The sequence below is a fragment of the Cydia amplana genome, chromosome 14 (assembly GCF_948474715.1).
Source record: "Cydia amplana chromosome 14, ilCydAmpl1.1, whole genome shotgun sequence".
Taxonomy (NCBI): domain Eukaryota; kingdom Metazoa; phylum Arthropoda; class Insecta; order Lepidoptera; family Tortricidae; genus Cydia; species Cydia amplana.
Genome location: NC_086082.1, coordinates 5,066,636 through 5,079,317, shown reverse-complemented (window position 1 = coordinate 5,079,317; position 12,682 = coordinate 5,066,636). Strand labels below are relative to the sequence as shown.

Sequence of the window (12,682 nt, the reverse complement as noted above, 5' to 3'; positions counted from 1 at the left end):
GTAAGTAAACCTTAAACCATTGCAATAAGGTTCAATGCTGGTTGTATTCTAGTTATTAAGTCACTCACCGGCCAGCGATCTCTCGTCGGTCTGCAACTGCGCTCTGCGCTCATTCCTCTGCAGGAGAGCGGCGAAATAGTTGAGGAAAGGCTCCCTCGCGTCGGGGCACAGCAGGATGTTATGGCAGATGTTGTGAAGCGTATTCCTGCTGGCTTCCACTTCGAGTTGTAACGCGAAGGCTAGGCTGCGGTCGCCTGAGCCCGTTGCGAAGAGACGCTCGGCAAGACGGGGGTTTTCTTCCGCGAATAACGATATCTGAAATAAATGACGTGGGTTAACATGGTATTCGTATTTATACCATTCGTAGGATGAATTGTTTGTGGAAATCCCCATTACTGCATGCAAAAAAAATTTTGAAATTTGAACTTAGCTGTCAGTAGAGTTGATTATCATATCCGCCATATAGGTATGGCTTCGTATGCCTGTAGGTATATTGTTATAGATTAGCATAAATGTTATGGCGCTAGCGTAATAACCTTTGATATTGTTTCCTTCTTTCTAGTAAATTTTAAGAGAGTTACAAGTACATATGCTTGGTTGGCATAAAGATTGCACCGAATAATCGGACACGATTCACTTGAGCGCTCGCGTAATCACTAGAAAAGGTATATTAAGATAAGTCGTATTTTTAAAACAAGTAGGTAAATATTAAATACATGTTGAGATTTCACGATAGCATAAAAACAAATATTCTAGCGAAAACACTGTTGACGTAGGTAAACATGCACCCGATCCAACAAAACTCTGCACTAGAACAAGATTTAAAAATAGTGTAGATACACTAGATACGTAGAAATCTATTTTGTAGAGACAACAAATTCAGGAATTTTTGAGAATCAACAAACTAAACAGTAGGTACACCTTTCAAAGAAATTTTACTATGTAGATTCGGTTGAAAAGTGTGACCTACCCAGAGGAGAACAGTCGTAAATACAAAAGGATTTTTGCCCAAGCTGAAGCGGAGACATTCGACCTCGGTCGGTCAATAAGCGTCCGTCTTCATCGCCCTAATCATATCAATTCATTGAAAATGAAAGACCAAGGATCATCCCGGCGACTAAGTGATAATATTTCTACGACGACATGGAAAATATCAAAATATAGGTTTAGTAGTATGCCCTTGACATTGGACCCGCTTGGTCGTGGCCCAGAAAGTTGTATGCTACCCGTAACCTAGTTTTGAATGGCGCATATTGATTGACGACGGGATTTGTTTGTAAGCGGATGACCCCGCATCATAACCCGCATTCGACAAGTTTTTAGTTCTAACGCTCTATTTCTTAGTATTAAGGTACTAATTTTCCGTAGGTAGTGATTTATTTTTTCCTGTATTATGTTTTTTTGTTAAACTAAAGATTCTTCATTCATCTTCTTCTTTTCATCTGCAGTTACATAATACGAGTGGATTAATTAATTACTCGTGCAGGAAAGGAAGAAATTTTATTTACTGCACAGCAAAGAAGGGACCGGATTCAAGGCTGTGTCGGATGATCATATCTCATCGCTGGAGCGAATGTGCATGTACTTAAAGATACCGGTAATTCTAACTTTGCTAGGGATTGTAATTAGATATCACTGGATTTAGACGATCTACTGTCCTAGACCTTGAGACGGGTGGATTAAACATGAACCTTAATATTGGTGCCTGACCTGAAGCACCTACAAATGTCAATGAGATCTTCACTTCACTACACAGAAGACCGCAAGCAAACCACTGAATAACTGGGCTAGAGATACGGCAAATACCGGAACGAGCTAGACCTTGGGCGCCGCTGCTGCTATTGAAAGACGCAACTGAACCAACTAAAGACCAAGGCTAGAGCTTCGGAAAAGAGCAATAGGGATGTTGACACATGTTGAATTTTATAACAAAATCTAGTAAAATAGATAGCAAACGAGCAATTTATCACAATAATGTGGATATTAAAATAAAATATTAAAAAATTACAAAAATACAGGACCTGAAAGTTTCAAAATTTAAGTTTTTTTAAACTTCCAAAAACGATAAACGTAAGGGTACCATTCGATTCCTTACATTTCATGCAATAAAATATTGTATAGCAACTATATACATAAACGCAATTTTCTTGTTTTGTCCATACTACAATATGGGCGATGACGTTTTGTATAGGGCGTTTCGCGAGTGAAGTGCGACTGTCAGCCTTTGACTACAATTTCTGACTTTTGTGTTACTTTAATGCAATGGGTCCCATATAGACATTTGATCCTAAAAGCAAACCCGATCGATTGATACCATAAAAAAAATTAGTCATGTAGCCTATTGTACTCACAGAGAAAAAGGGTCCTAGGAAGCTGACGCGCGCGATCTCGCGGCCGGGCGCGGTGGTGACGGCGGGCGGGCACAGCGCCGGCAGCCGCGCCACCAGCTCGCACACGGGGCGCTGCGCGTGCCGCGGGCCCGCGCGCAGCTCGCACAGCGAGCGCAGCGCGCGCAGCGCCGGCGACACGCAGCCGCGCATCTCGGAGCGGATGCCCATCAGGAGGGGCACGAATACCTGCGGAAACATTTCTTGTTCATCCGTCACACAAAACTAACTTGCAGCTGAAAAACAGACCTGTTTCTGACCGTCGCTCTTGAAAAGTCAGTTGAATTCGATTTTATAAAACGCAACGACTATTTCACATTTACCTTAGGCCAGCCTTTAAAATCTGTGACATACCTAATTTCGTTTCTGTAGATGTTTGTACTATAAATTAGTGAAATTTAATTAAGCTTTCGCTGTAAGTGAGAATATATGTCTTACTAATATTTTGAAAACTGTGTTTGGTTAGTACGATTAATAGAATTTGACTTACATCTTCAAAAACTTCTTTGTCCAAATACGTGGCGACCAATAATTCTGGCACAAGCCCGGTAGGCGCGTTGCCGATAAGTAAATATGGCAACAAAGGCGACTTCCGGCACTTCTCCAGGTCCATCTTGTCTCGTAGCACTAGCACTAAATGACTCACAAGTAAAGTTCTTAAGTTCTGTAACAAATCACTCAAAGGCGGCTCCGAACTCTTCTTTGGATGCTCTCTTTCATATATGTTTATATTGTTGTAGAATCTTAATATGTAACTAACGGCTAGCCCCTGGGTGGGGATCGTTTTAGGGATGGGTAAAGAAGGCGCCGGGCAACCCGACTTGTCCGGATCACTGTCTGCAGACAACGGGCCACCTCCAGTTAAAGTGTCGTCGCCACAATCTTCGTTCAGTCTTTTGGTTGTTTCGGAAACGGCGATGAGTTTTTGATTTAGGGGGTCAGCGCCGTTGGATATCTGGAGGATGACGTCCATAAGAGCCTCTGACGCCATCTCTTCTAAACTAAGCTTAGGGTTGTCGAGCAGCGACGCCGCGACTGAAGGTACGTAAATACCGCCTGCAAGAAAACATTGATTTCAAAACCCCCTTTTGCCCAAATCATCTCAAAACAATAAGAAGCGAGATATACAATTGATATACATTTCATTTGTTATGAAGTTGGGGGAGCAATCCTAAATAACGACGACGCCGATGTATTGGTTTATACTTTATTCCAAACTCACACAAAGATATTGACCCATCTGCAATGGCAAGGGGAAAGACAAACCATTGCACATGTATTTTTCTGTCCTACTTACCAGCACTGTCTTCTGACCAGGACACCTGCATGATCTTGCCCACGATGGTCCGCAGCTGTTCCTCCGTCAGTTCTGTGCAGCTGACCGTTCGGGAACGGGAAATTTTTCGTGCCGGTGAAGCGGTCGAATCATTGTCTTCCACCTGATAGCAACGTTACATGAGAACAAGCTGTTATAGTTCGTATGGATAAAACAGTTAAGGACACGTACAGTCAAAGACTGATCCTAGAACTGAAACTAGCTACCTACCTATAAAAAAAGTAATACAGTTCCTTTACTTCCTTTTTACACGACTTGACTTGAATCACATGAAATTCTTTCTTTATGGCAACAGGATTTAGATATATCGTTCGCTATTCTCTGCTCAGTTACGTTAATAAGTCCGTCGATTGCGCTTGAATTAGAATTTTCAGGACAGAAAAAAAGTCTACAGTATTTCTATCAAATCACACTATTGAGACCAAAGGAGATCGTTGTATTTCGTTCTTAGTACCTATAGCGATAAACAGAACCGCCATACTTGTAAATAATTCAGTACGGTACATCATAATCTGGTAACCGTTGAGCGATAGCGCATTTTGCGACTAAGGCGTAAGTAAACAAATCAGTTTCATCTCAATATGTGGTTTTGAATATTGTTCGGTACGCTTTTACTTAAAGTCTAGTAAAGAATTTTAGGGTTTTTCGTAATACAGTAGGTACTATGTTACTGTGATGTACCTACGCACGATCTATTTTGCGTCGGATGCATTTGCTAAGTACTCAAACGAACCTACGTAACCTACGCAATACCTTAGTGTACCTGAGTGATGTGATATTGACCTATAAGCGCATTGAGTCCTACGACTCCTACGGACCGCCCACCCGCTCCCTTGACCGCCATTTTGCTCAGGCAACGCTACTAACTTTGATGCAGATTGTTGTGTTTATTGTCTTTTCGCTTTCGATTAAATTTGTATTGTATTTTTTAACCATTTCAATGAGCAATAAAATGGTACGGGAGGGAAGTAATTCAAGTGACAGAAAATGGTAAACAAAAATATAACCCCGAAACTGAACACTTTTAATTATATTCGAGCCTGACGCACTTTTGATCTGCCCCCAAATTATAATGACTGCTCTCTAAATTCTTAGCAAGCTGTTTATTACCCTAATTCCTAATACATTTTAAATGCTGACATAGATACACGCGTACAAAACAATGATGTGGAAACTCACACCAACATACAACGTGAACATTGAATGTGAGGATCGCCGGCGGTCTGTGGTTTCCTACCCCAGTGCCGGAGATACCTACACGACACGGCATTAACTTTGTATCGATCGATATCTATACTGTTAATTACAGCGACTCGACGACCGTGACTCTTTCTCTGTCCATTAGTTACGAGGCTAAATGGCTTAGAACAATTTTCCTTATTATTAGGTTATTACAATGTATCACTGGAAAGGTACTCTGAAAAGGTAAGTATCTATCTATATTTCCTTCAGAAGTTCTATTTAAAATGACCAATCTTCGTTGTACCTAGTACAGTAAAACCCTCTTAAGAAGATTCTAGAGGGACCACGCCAAAAACATGTCAAGCGTATTATCTATCCCCGTAAAGAAGTTGCAGGGACCGGTGTAAAATTACGTATTACGCGCAAAATCGTATTAAGCTGGAAGCTACAGATTAATCCCCTTATTCATAAACGTCTGCTAAGTTAATCAGCTGATGATCATCGTTTATCCCTCTCTATGACATAACGACAGATAGGGACAAACGACGATCATCAACTGATTAAGTTAGCAGCCGTTTATGAATAACGCGTGAATAATCCTTTACCATCGTATTTTCACGGAAATGCACGATAGGCTATTTCAGTCAATCTCAGACTCTCATTACAAAAAGTACTGAGGTTGACTGAAGCAGCATGACAAATACGAACGTTTCCGAGAAAATTCGATGGCAAAGGATTGATTACTACATCTGTAGAGAGTCTGTACTTTCAACGATCATTTATATCAATTAATATCTGAACGGAGCCGTTTTGTGAGGCCTGTGAGCCCTAAAAGGGCTCGGAATTAAGGAAACTACGCAAAAAATACGGTGTAAGTCAAGGATTGACTTCTGCCGTCAAGTTTACCGGTCAGACCTTATGTGTTATTAATTGGTCTGACTAGTTGGGATTTATATGAACCAGGTCAATGGTTTGTTAGTGAAATATCCCGTAAAGAAGTTGTTGTTCCTTGAGGAGTCGACCTACATTCGTGTCTTACGAGAAGGGTTTCATATATTTATGAAGGGGCGACAACGAACCTACATATACCTACCTAGCATTTCTTAAGTAGCAAGCGTTCATATGAACAAATGTTGTTGATTGAAGTCATCAACGTGCATTATGCTAATGTACCGTTAAATGTGTCACCAATGTTGCTGCCCTACCCCATAAATGTTTCACAATGCATATTTTATCAGAACAAAACAATCTCGGAACACTTTCCGAGATCTTATTGTAGTTCGGGCAATCTAGAAAGCGAACAATGAATAAATGATGTAATAGGTGCGCCTACGAAACGCGGACATTATATTGTGACGTCACGAGCGTGTGTCACGTAACAGAAGCTCTGGTTAGGTTTGGTCAGTACGCAGTGCATGGGTTATTGCGTGCCAGTGTGAATGTGATCTCTGATTGTATGTAGTTGTTGATAGTCTCGGGGTCATGTTATAGGGAACTGCCTCAAAGTCAAGATCAACTGTTTTGTCGAGAGTGAATATAATGCGTAACTTTGTTGATACGAACTATACAAAGTCAGTGGCGAAACGTTGATCAAGCCTGAGTTAATTTGACTTTCTTTTTCCTTTGAGACATCTAAGAAATAAGCGCTCACTTGTATATTTGTATAGGTAACACTAGGCAAGTCGATAGCTCGCTAGCGCGGAAACCTCCTACATAGGAGAGGAGGCCTGTGCTGTGCCCACAGCCGTGTGACGTAAAAAGTCGAATAATCACGTCAGCCACGTTTCAAATATTCACGCACGTTTCGTGTCTTTAATATTTGCGGATTTTCGCTGATTCCTGCATTTGGGGAACTTTCAAAATATACAAAGGGAGTTCGGAGGTACCTATAGTTTGTCAAAGGACTGTCTCACTTCAAATATAGACAGAGAGAATCATTCTGTCTTTGTCTTACACTAGTACTAGCACCAAAAAGAAAAGAATGACTCATTTCCTTGGCGGTAATGCCACATATGTTTGAGCGTGTAACTGCATCATTCTGGATTAACCGTTTAGCTCCGGTCAAGATTAGGTCTACGATCTCCCCCGCTTAAGGCGAATAAAAAGAGGTCATTGGGGTCAATAGTACTTATATTTTGCGGTAGAAGCCATAACTCGACTAACGACCCCAGATAAGAGTGCCAGGACGAACCTATTATCGTTGACAAGATAAGGATGCTAGTGATTTCATTTAGAGGTGAATATGTACCTAAAATACCCATAGCCCAGGGGTCGCAAAACTTTTAATACCTTAAATGCCAACGCATTAGAAATTTTAAATTTGATTTCAGGCATTTTCGGATGCGATCTACAAAGCGTGAATCAAAAAACTGATCATTTTAAGCCTGATGGAAAGGAGATGTGGTGTGTTCAGGGTATCGAGATGGTTTGGCATTAAGAAATCGGCTGGCGGTAGCGCGCACCGCGCGATAAGTCGATAACAAATATGGGGTCGATATTGGCTAGGAATAAGAACAAACGCTAAAAAAGGCCTGTGTAACTATAGCTAAGATTGACTGTTCAAGTGTACACTTCTGATTTAACCGTGTTATCTTGAGCGTGTCATGTCACGGTATACAAACCTTTTTGAAGAGCATTAAACATGGAAAACAATGTTCATAAGCAATTAAATGTAAATGCGATGTAGGAATTTACATTTTAGCATTGTAATGCTTTAACTGACACCCATTATCATAAACGTGCGTAGCGTCTTATATAATGTAGCAATTAACAGTGTCAAGTTATGAACTTGATTAATTACCATTATTTAAAGCCTTTCACTAGCAGAGTTGCTAAAATAAGACTAAGGAACTTTTTCCTAGAAGACTACAGTGTGGATGAAGTTTTTTATGAACTTAATGGACATCTTCAAAGGGTAGGGTAATAGAACCCTATAACCTATAGCATAGGGTTAAGAATGCAACACCCTGAACTTCTTCCAAGTATTGAGAATGCACAAGTAGCGTTGTTGGACTTTCAAGCAACCATAATGGTAATCATCAGGCAAGTTTGTACCCCAAAATGTAAAAAACAGCTTATTTTGAAACTTAACAAGATGCATGCTCTAAGGCGAGATGGGAGATTTGGCTTAAAGGACTCGCATCCAGGCCATACTTGCTAAAAAAAGGAGAATTAGAGATGGGTACCACCGTGAACGGTCTAGTGGTCAGGATGTTAACCACGTAAACTGAAGACGCCGTTTCGATTTCGGCCCCATCACTTTTTCTTTAATCATCATCATCTTCATCGCGTTTGTCCCAGCATTTTGCCACGGCTCATGGGAGCCTGGGGTCCGCTTGGCAACTAATCCCAGTAATTGGCGTGGGCACTAGTTTTGACGAAAGCGACTACCATCTGACCTTCCAACCCAGAGGGTAAACTAGGCCCGTATTGGGATTAGTCCGGTTTCCTCACGATGTTTTCCTTCACCGAAAAGCGACTGGTAAATATCAAATGATATTTCGTACATAAGTTCCGAAAAACTCATTGGTACGAGCCGGGGTTCGAACCTGCGACCTCCGGATTGCAAGTCGCACACTCTTAACGCTTCTTTAATATATGACATCTATCAGTTTATAAGATGCATGTTATGGTTATATAGCATAATTTCTAAAATCACATTTCCTAAGTACGAAATTCCTAAAACAGAACATCGAAAATCAAAATGTCTAATGTAAGAAATTCCTAAAGACGCATGTCCTAATAAACTTTTAATCAAACGATCTCATTTTCGAAAATCAATATTCCTTTGTACACAATACCTAAGGACAATACTTTGAAAGTCAATATGTCTAGTGCTCAAAATAGCTACGTTCAAAAAGCCTAATGACAATATATTGAAAATCAATATTTCCGAGAACATTTCCTTTACACCCTAAGTTGACGGAGCCCCGCTACGCGGGGCTCCTATTTCTGGGCGGTTTGCCCTTCGGGCATCTGAAGCTACCTAACGAACCTAACCTACCTACCTATTGATTTAGTTTAGTGTGACGTCCGTGAAAACAGTACACTTTGGGGGAAAAACCGAAGGGCAAACCACCCAGAAATAGGAGCCCTGCGAAGCGGGGCTCCGTCTAGTTAAGTTGTAAAGGAAGTTTTTTGAAAATAAAGTTGCGTACGTTTGACTCTTTAAGCTAAGGTCAGCTAAACGTAGGACAAATGTCGTTAGAAATTTCGCAGTTTATACATTTTAAACTTAGGTCAACTGAACGTAGGAAAAAAGATCGTTAGTATTTTCGTGCACTAGCAGTATTGTACTTTAGACATTTAAATAGTAGGTTGATTAACCGTAGGACATGTATCTTTAGGAATTTCGTACATTAGACATTTTGATTTTCGATGTTCTGTCTTTAGGAATTTCGTCCTTAGGAAATTTGATTTTAGAAATTATGCTACATAACCCATGCTATTGTATGGCAGTGTATTTGTTGATGGCAATTGAAAATATATAAGCACTAAGCATGACCTGATCATTTAATAACCTCCATAATGGCCATAAGGGTTGATCCTATTGATTTATTTAAAGTATTTAAACGGATATTAGGTAAATAAAATTATGATGATATTTTGAAGGGATTGAATGCCAATATCGGCCACACATGCATGGCTCAAATGAAAAAAATGATTTTCCGTTGTCCATTTACACAAGTCAATTAGTTTTATGAATAGCAATTTATATGGATAGCAACCCAAATAAAAATATGAGACAGGCAAGTACATCTTCATTTTACCCTACACTTGTTATTTCATACATGTTTACTAATTACATGTTTTATACGGGGTCCCCGTTGTTTCCAATAAAGTTTTCAGTCATAATGTATTGTTTTTCATATTATGATTAGTCATAAAACTGAAACCGTTAACATTTCAGGATTTTCGTTAGGTTATCCTATAGATAGGTTAGGTTAGGTTTGTTTTATGGCAATCCTGAAAAGTGACGCGTTTCTGAATTAAATGAATTATGACTAACGAAAATTCGGGCAAACAATACATTATGGCTTAAAATTATTTGGGAAACAATAGAGACCCGTTTTATACACTTGTTTAAGACCACGGATTTAGAGTTAATAAACTGGATCGAGTACATTGACCAAAAAGTGTGTCCACATGAGAAGTCAACCTAGAGCCCTGCATCTCGTTCTAATTAGGGTGACCATAAGACATCTGTATGTAGGATATTAGGATAACATGAAATATATCAGTAGGGTGTGTCATTTTCTAAATAAAGTGAAATTTTAAGTAGTCGGGTTTTTTCTTTCATTTGTAGTCGGCCTCTTTAGGGAGCGTTCAAGTATTACGTAACGAATTTGGGGGGAGGGGGGGTCTTGTAAAACGTTACGAGGCGTTACAGGTGCGGGAGGGGGGGGGGGGGTTTGAACTACGCGTTACGTAACATTGTTTTTTAACCTTTCAGAACTTTTCGCCACTTTACGGTAAGTACTTTACGCCACATAATTGTGGCCTTTAGGTAAAAAAATGGTCACTTGGTGGTTACGTAACGTTTATTAAATATTATGTATAAATGAGAGTCTGTAATGTTTAAGGAGTTAAGCACTTTGGTTTTTAATTTTGGCAATTGAAGGGATGTTTACAAAAACAACATAACTGACTACACTGGTTGACACATGAAACGATTAACATGTTCTTAAAAAAAATGACAACCGCTCTAAGCAGTTATGTTGTTTTTGTAAACATTCCTTCAATTAGGTATTCTATAACAAATCTTAAATTAAACATGCCGAAATAAAGACATACCTATTAAGTTAAACTTACTTTTACATTACCTACGTTAATAATAAGAATTCTGTGAGACCGATTCACAACGTGCCGACATCATAGTCACCCTAATGAGTTTGACAATGTTGTCTTGTATTTTTATAGTAAAATGTAATCATTGTGGCTTTCTTGTGAAACAATATTCCACAATTAGCAATTATTTCACTCCAACAACCTTTAACACAACATTTCTTCACAATTTTTAAGAAATTTCGCATTCACGTGTTTTGAAGAAATGTCATCAAATTGGGGATACCAATTAATATTTAAAGTTACTACAAATCCTACCATACTAAAATTTAGGTTTTTTTTGCTGTGTATGCGCTTGGTTTAATCAGTTAATAATATTGGCATCACAATTATTTACAAATTACTTAAAATATATCAGAACTGTAATCTGAATATAGCACTAAAATTGTATAAGAAGGTAATTAAATTCAGTAGTTTAATGATATAATTTCTACCACAGTGGTATCTTTTTAACATTGGCAACATGTGCGAGTGAGACACAGGGCTCGGGTTTTTCTATCTCAAGTGGACCGTTTTCTCTAGTCTGGTACGAACAACTTTCTGTCTCGGTGATAAGGTTCAAATTAGTATGGCAAAAAAAGTGACAACTCGCTCCAGTTTAAAAAATATAACTTCATGTTTAAGACTAGTAAGATTTGTATAACATTCTTATTTGAATGAATCTTATAAACATTTTTATCTTATTTTGAAAAGGTGCAATACACAGCTGTACTGTAGCTTTAACAAATCTTATTTGTGTTTGTGTCAAGTGAATCTAATGCCTGCTTTGTTTAATTTAATTGTTCTGAATTCAACGCAAGTCATAGTAATAAAAACTAAAAACAAATGGAACACATACCTCCATGGGCTCCTGTTGTTGCTCAGACTGGGAATTCCTCTCTGACACATCATCCACTTCCATAGAAAGGGAACGTCTGGAGCAACTCGGTGAGGCATTGCTAGGCCGCGGCCGCACTGGTGACGGCTCAACAAACTGTGCCGGAGATATCGACGGGGAGGTACTGTTCTCCCGCGGTGTGCCTTGCTCCACCCCAGTAGGTCGAGGAGAGCTTCCCACCCGCACTGAACCACAACTAACCAGTGTATCATCACCCATAGAATCAAAACTATACTGCCTCGTCTGAGACAGATCTGTCATTTTTGTGTCTGGCATCTCATCTAGTAAATTATTGTCTGTCTTTTCTGTAACAATTAAGCCATCAGCGGGTATCTCTGTCTGATCATCACTCTTTTTAACTCCATCTGAATAGAATGGCTGTTTGTTGGCGTTTGCGATGTCCTCCGGCGTGCTGGGCTCCGTGGAGGGCGCAGGCGGGCTGGCGGGCAGGGGCGCGGACGCGCCAGGAGTGGCGGGTGGGCTCGCGGGCGCAGCACTGCCTGGTCCGCTCAGCGCCGCCAGCCGGGCCAGTCTCCGTCTCCGTATCTGCAACAACCATGAGGCTGCAGCACGTGCGACCAAACAAACTCGCGCGATCACCGAACGCCAAGGCTTTGTTTTGTTACGAAATTAGACTTCCCATACGCACTATGCTGGAGCTCATCTACGGTTCAAAATTTAGACTCACCTCCTCCTGACTTAGTTCACTCATTGTGGCCGACGTTTATCTTGACTGTGAACTAAAACTACTGTATGCACTGTTTCTCTGAATTTCTTAAAACGTTAAACAAGAACGAATACGGAGCAAGCTACACAACGTCAAGCAGTCAGTCACCTCTCAGCTGACGGTGCTGCCAGGTACTGATTGAAAGTTTACCCTATCCTACTGATTACATGAAGGTCAAAAAACAACACTTTCAGGTGATGTAATTCAATCTGTACAAAAACATATTTGTTACTTCATTTCAATTTTACTTTAATGATTTATCATAGAAAAGGGAAGTGAAATATTGCAGTCTCGAAGAAAGGTTAGAGTTTATAGTTTAATAAAATGGA

General features: G+C 39.9%; 1 protein-coding gene across 1 annotated transcript in view; it reads right to left on the bottom strand.

Annotated features, from left to right (window-relative positions):
* The window catches only part of LOC134653966 (ubiquitin conjugation factor E4 B), a 34,049-nt gene extending 21,551 nt beyond the window's left edge, over window positions 1-12,498 (bottom strand). The window contains exons 1-6 of the mRNA XM_063509334.1: window positions 12,315-12,498; window positions 11,588-12,172; window positions 3,685-3,826; window positions 2,878-3,443; window positions 2,352-2,576; window positions 69-315 (exon numbers count right to left, since the gene is read on the bottom strand). Coding sequence (XP_063365404.1) covers window positions 69-315; window positions 2,352-2,576; window positions 2,878-3,443; window positions 3,685-3,826; window positions 11,588-12,172; window positions 12,315-12,338 — 1,789 coding nt within the window. The 5' untranslated portion in view covers window positions 12,339-12,498. The remainder of the gene's footprint in view (window positions 1-68; window positions 316-2,351; window positions 2,577-2,877; window positions 3,444-3,684; window positions 3,827-11,587; window positions 12,173-12,314) is intronic.
* Window positions 12,499-12,682: the final 184 nt, after the last annotated feature.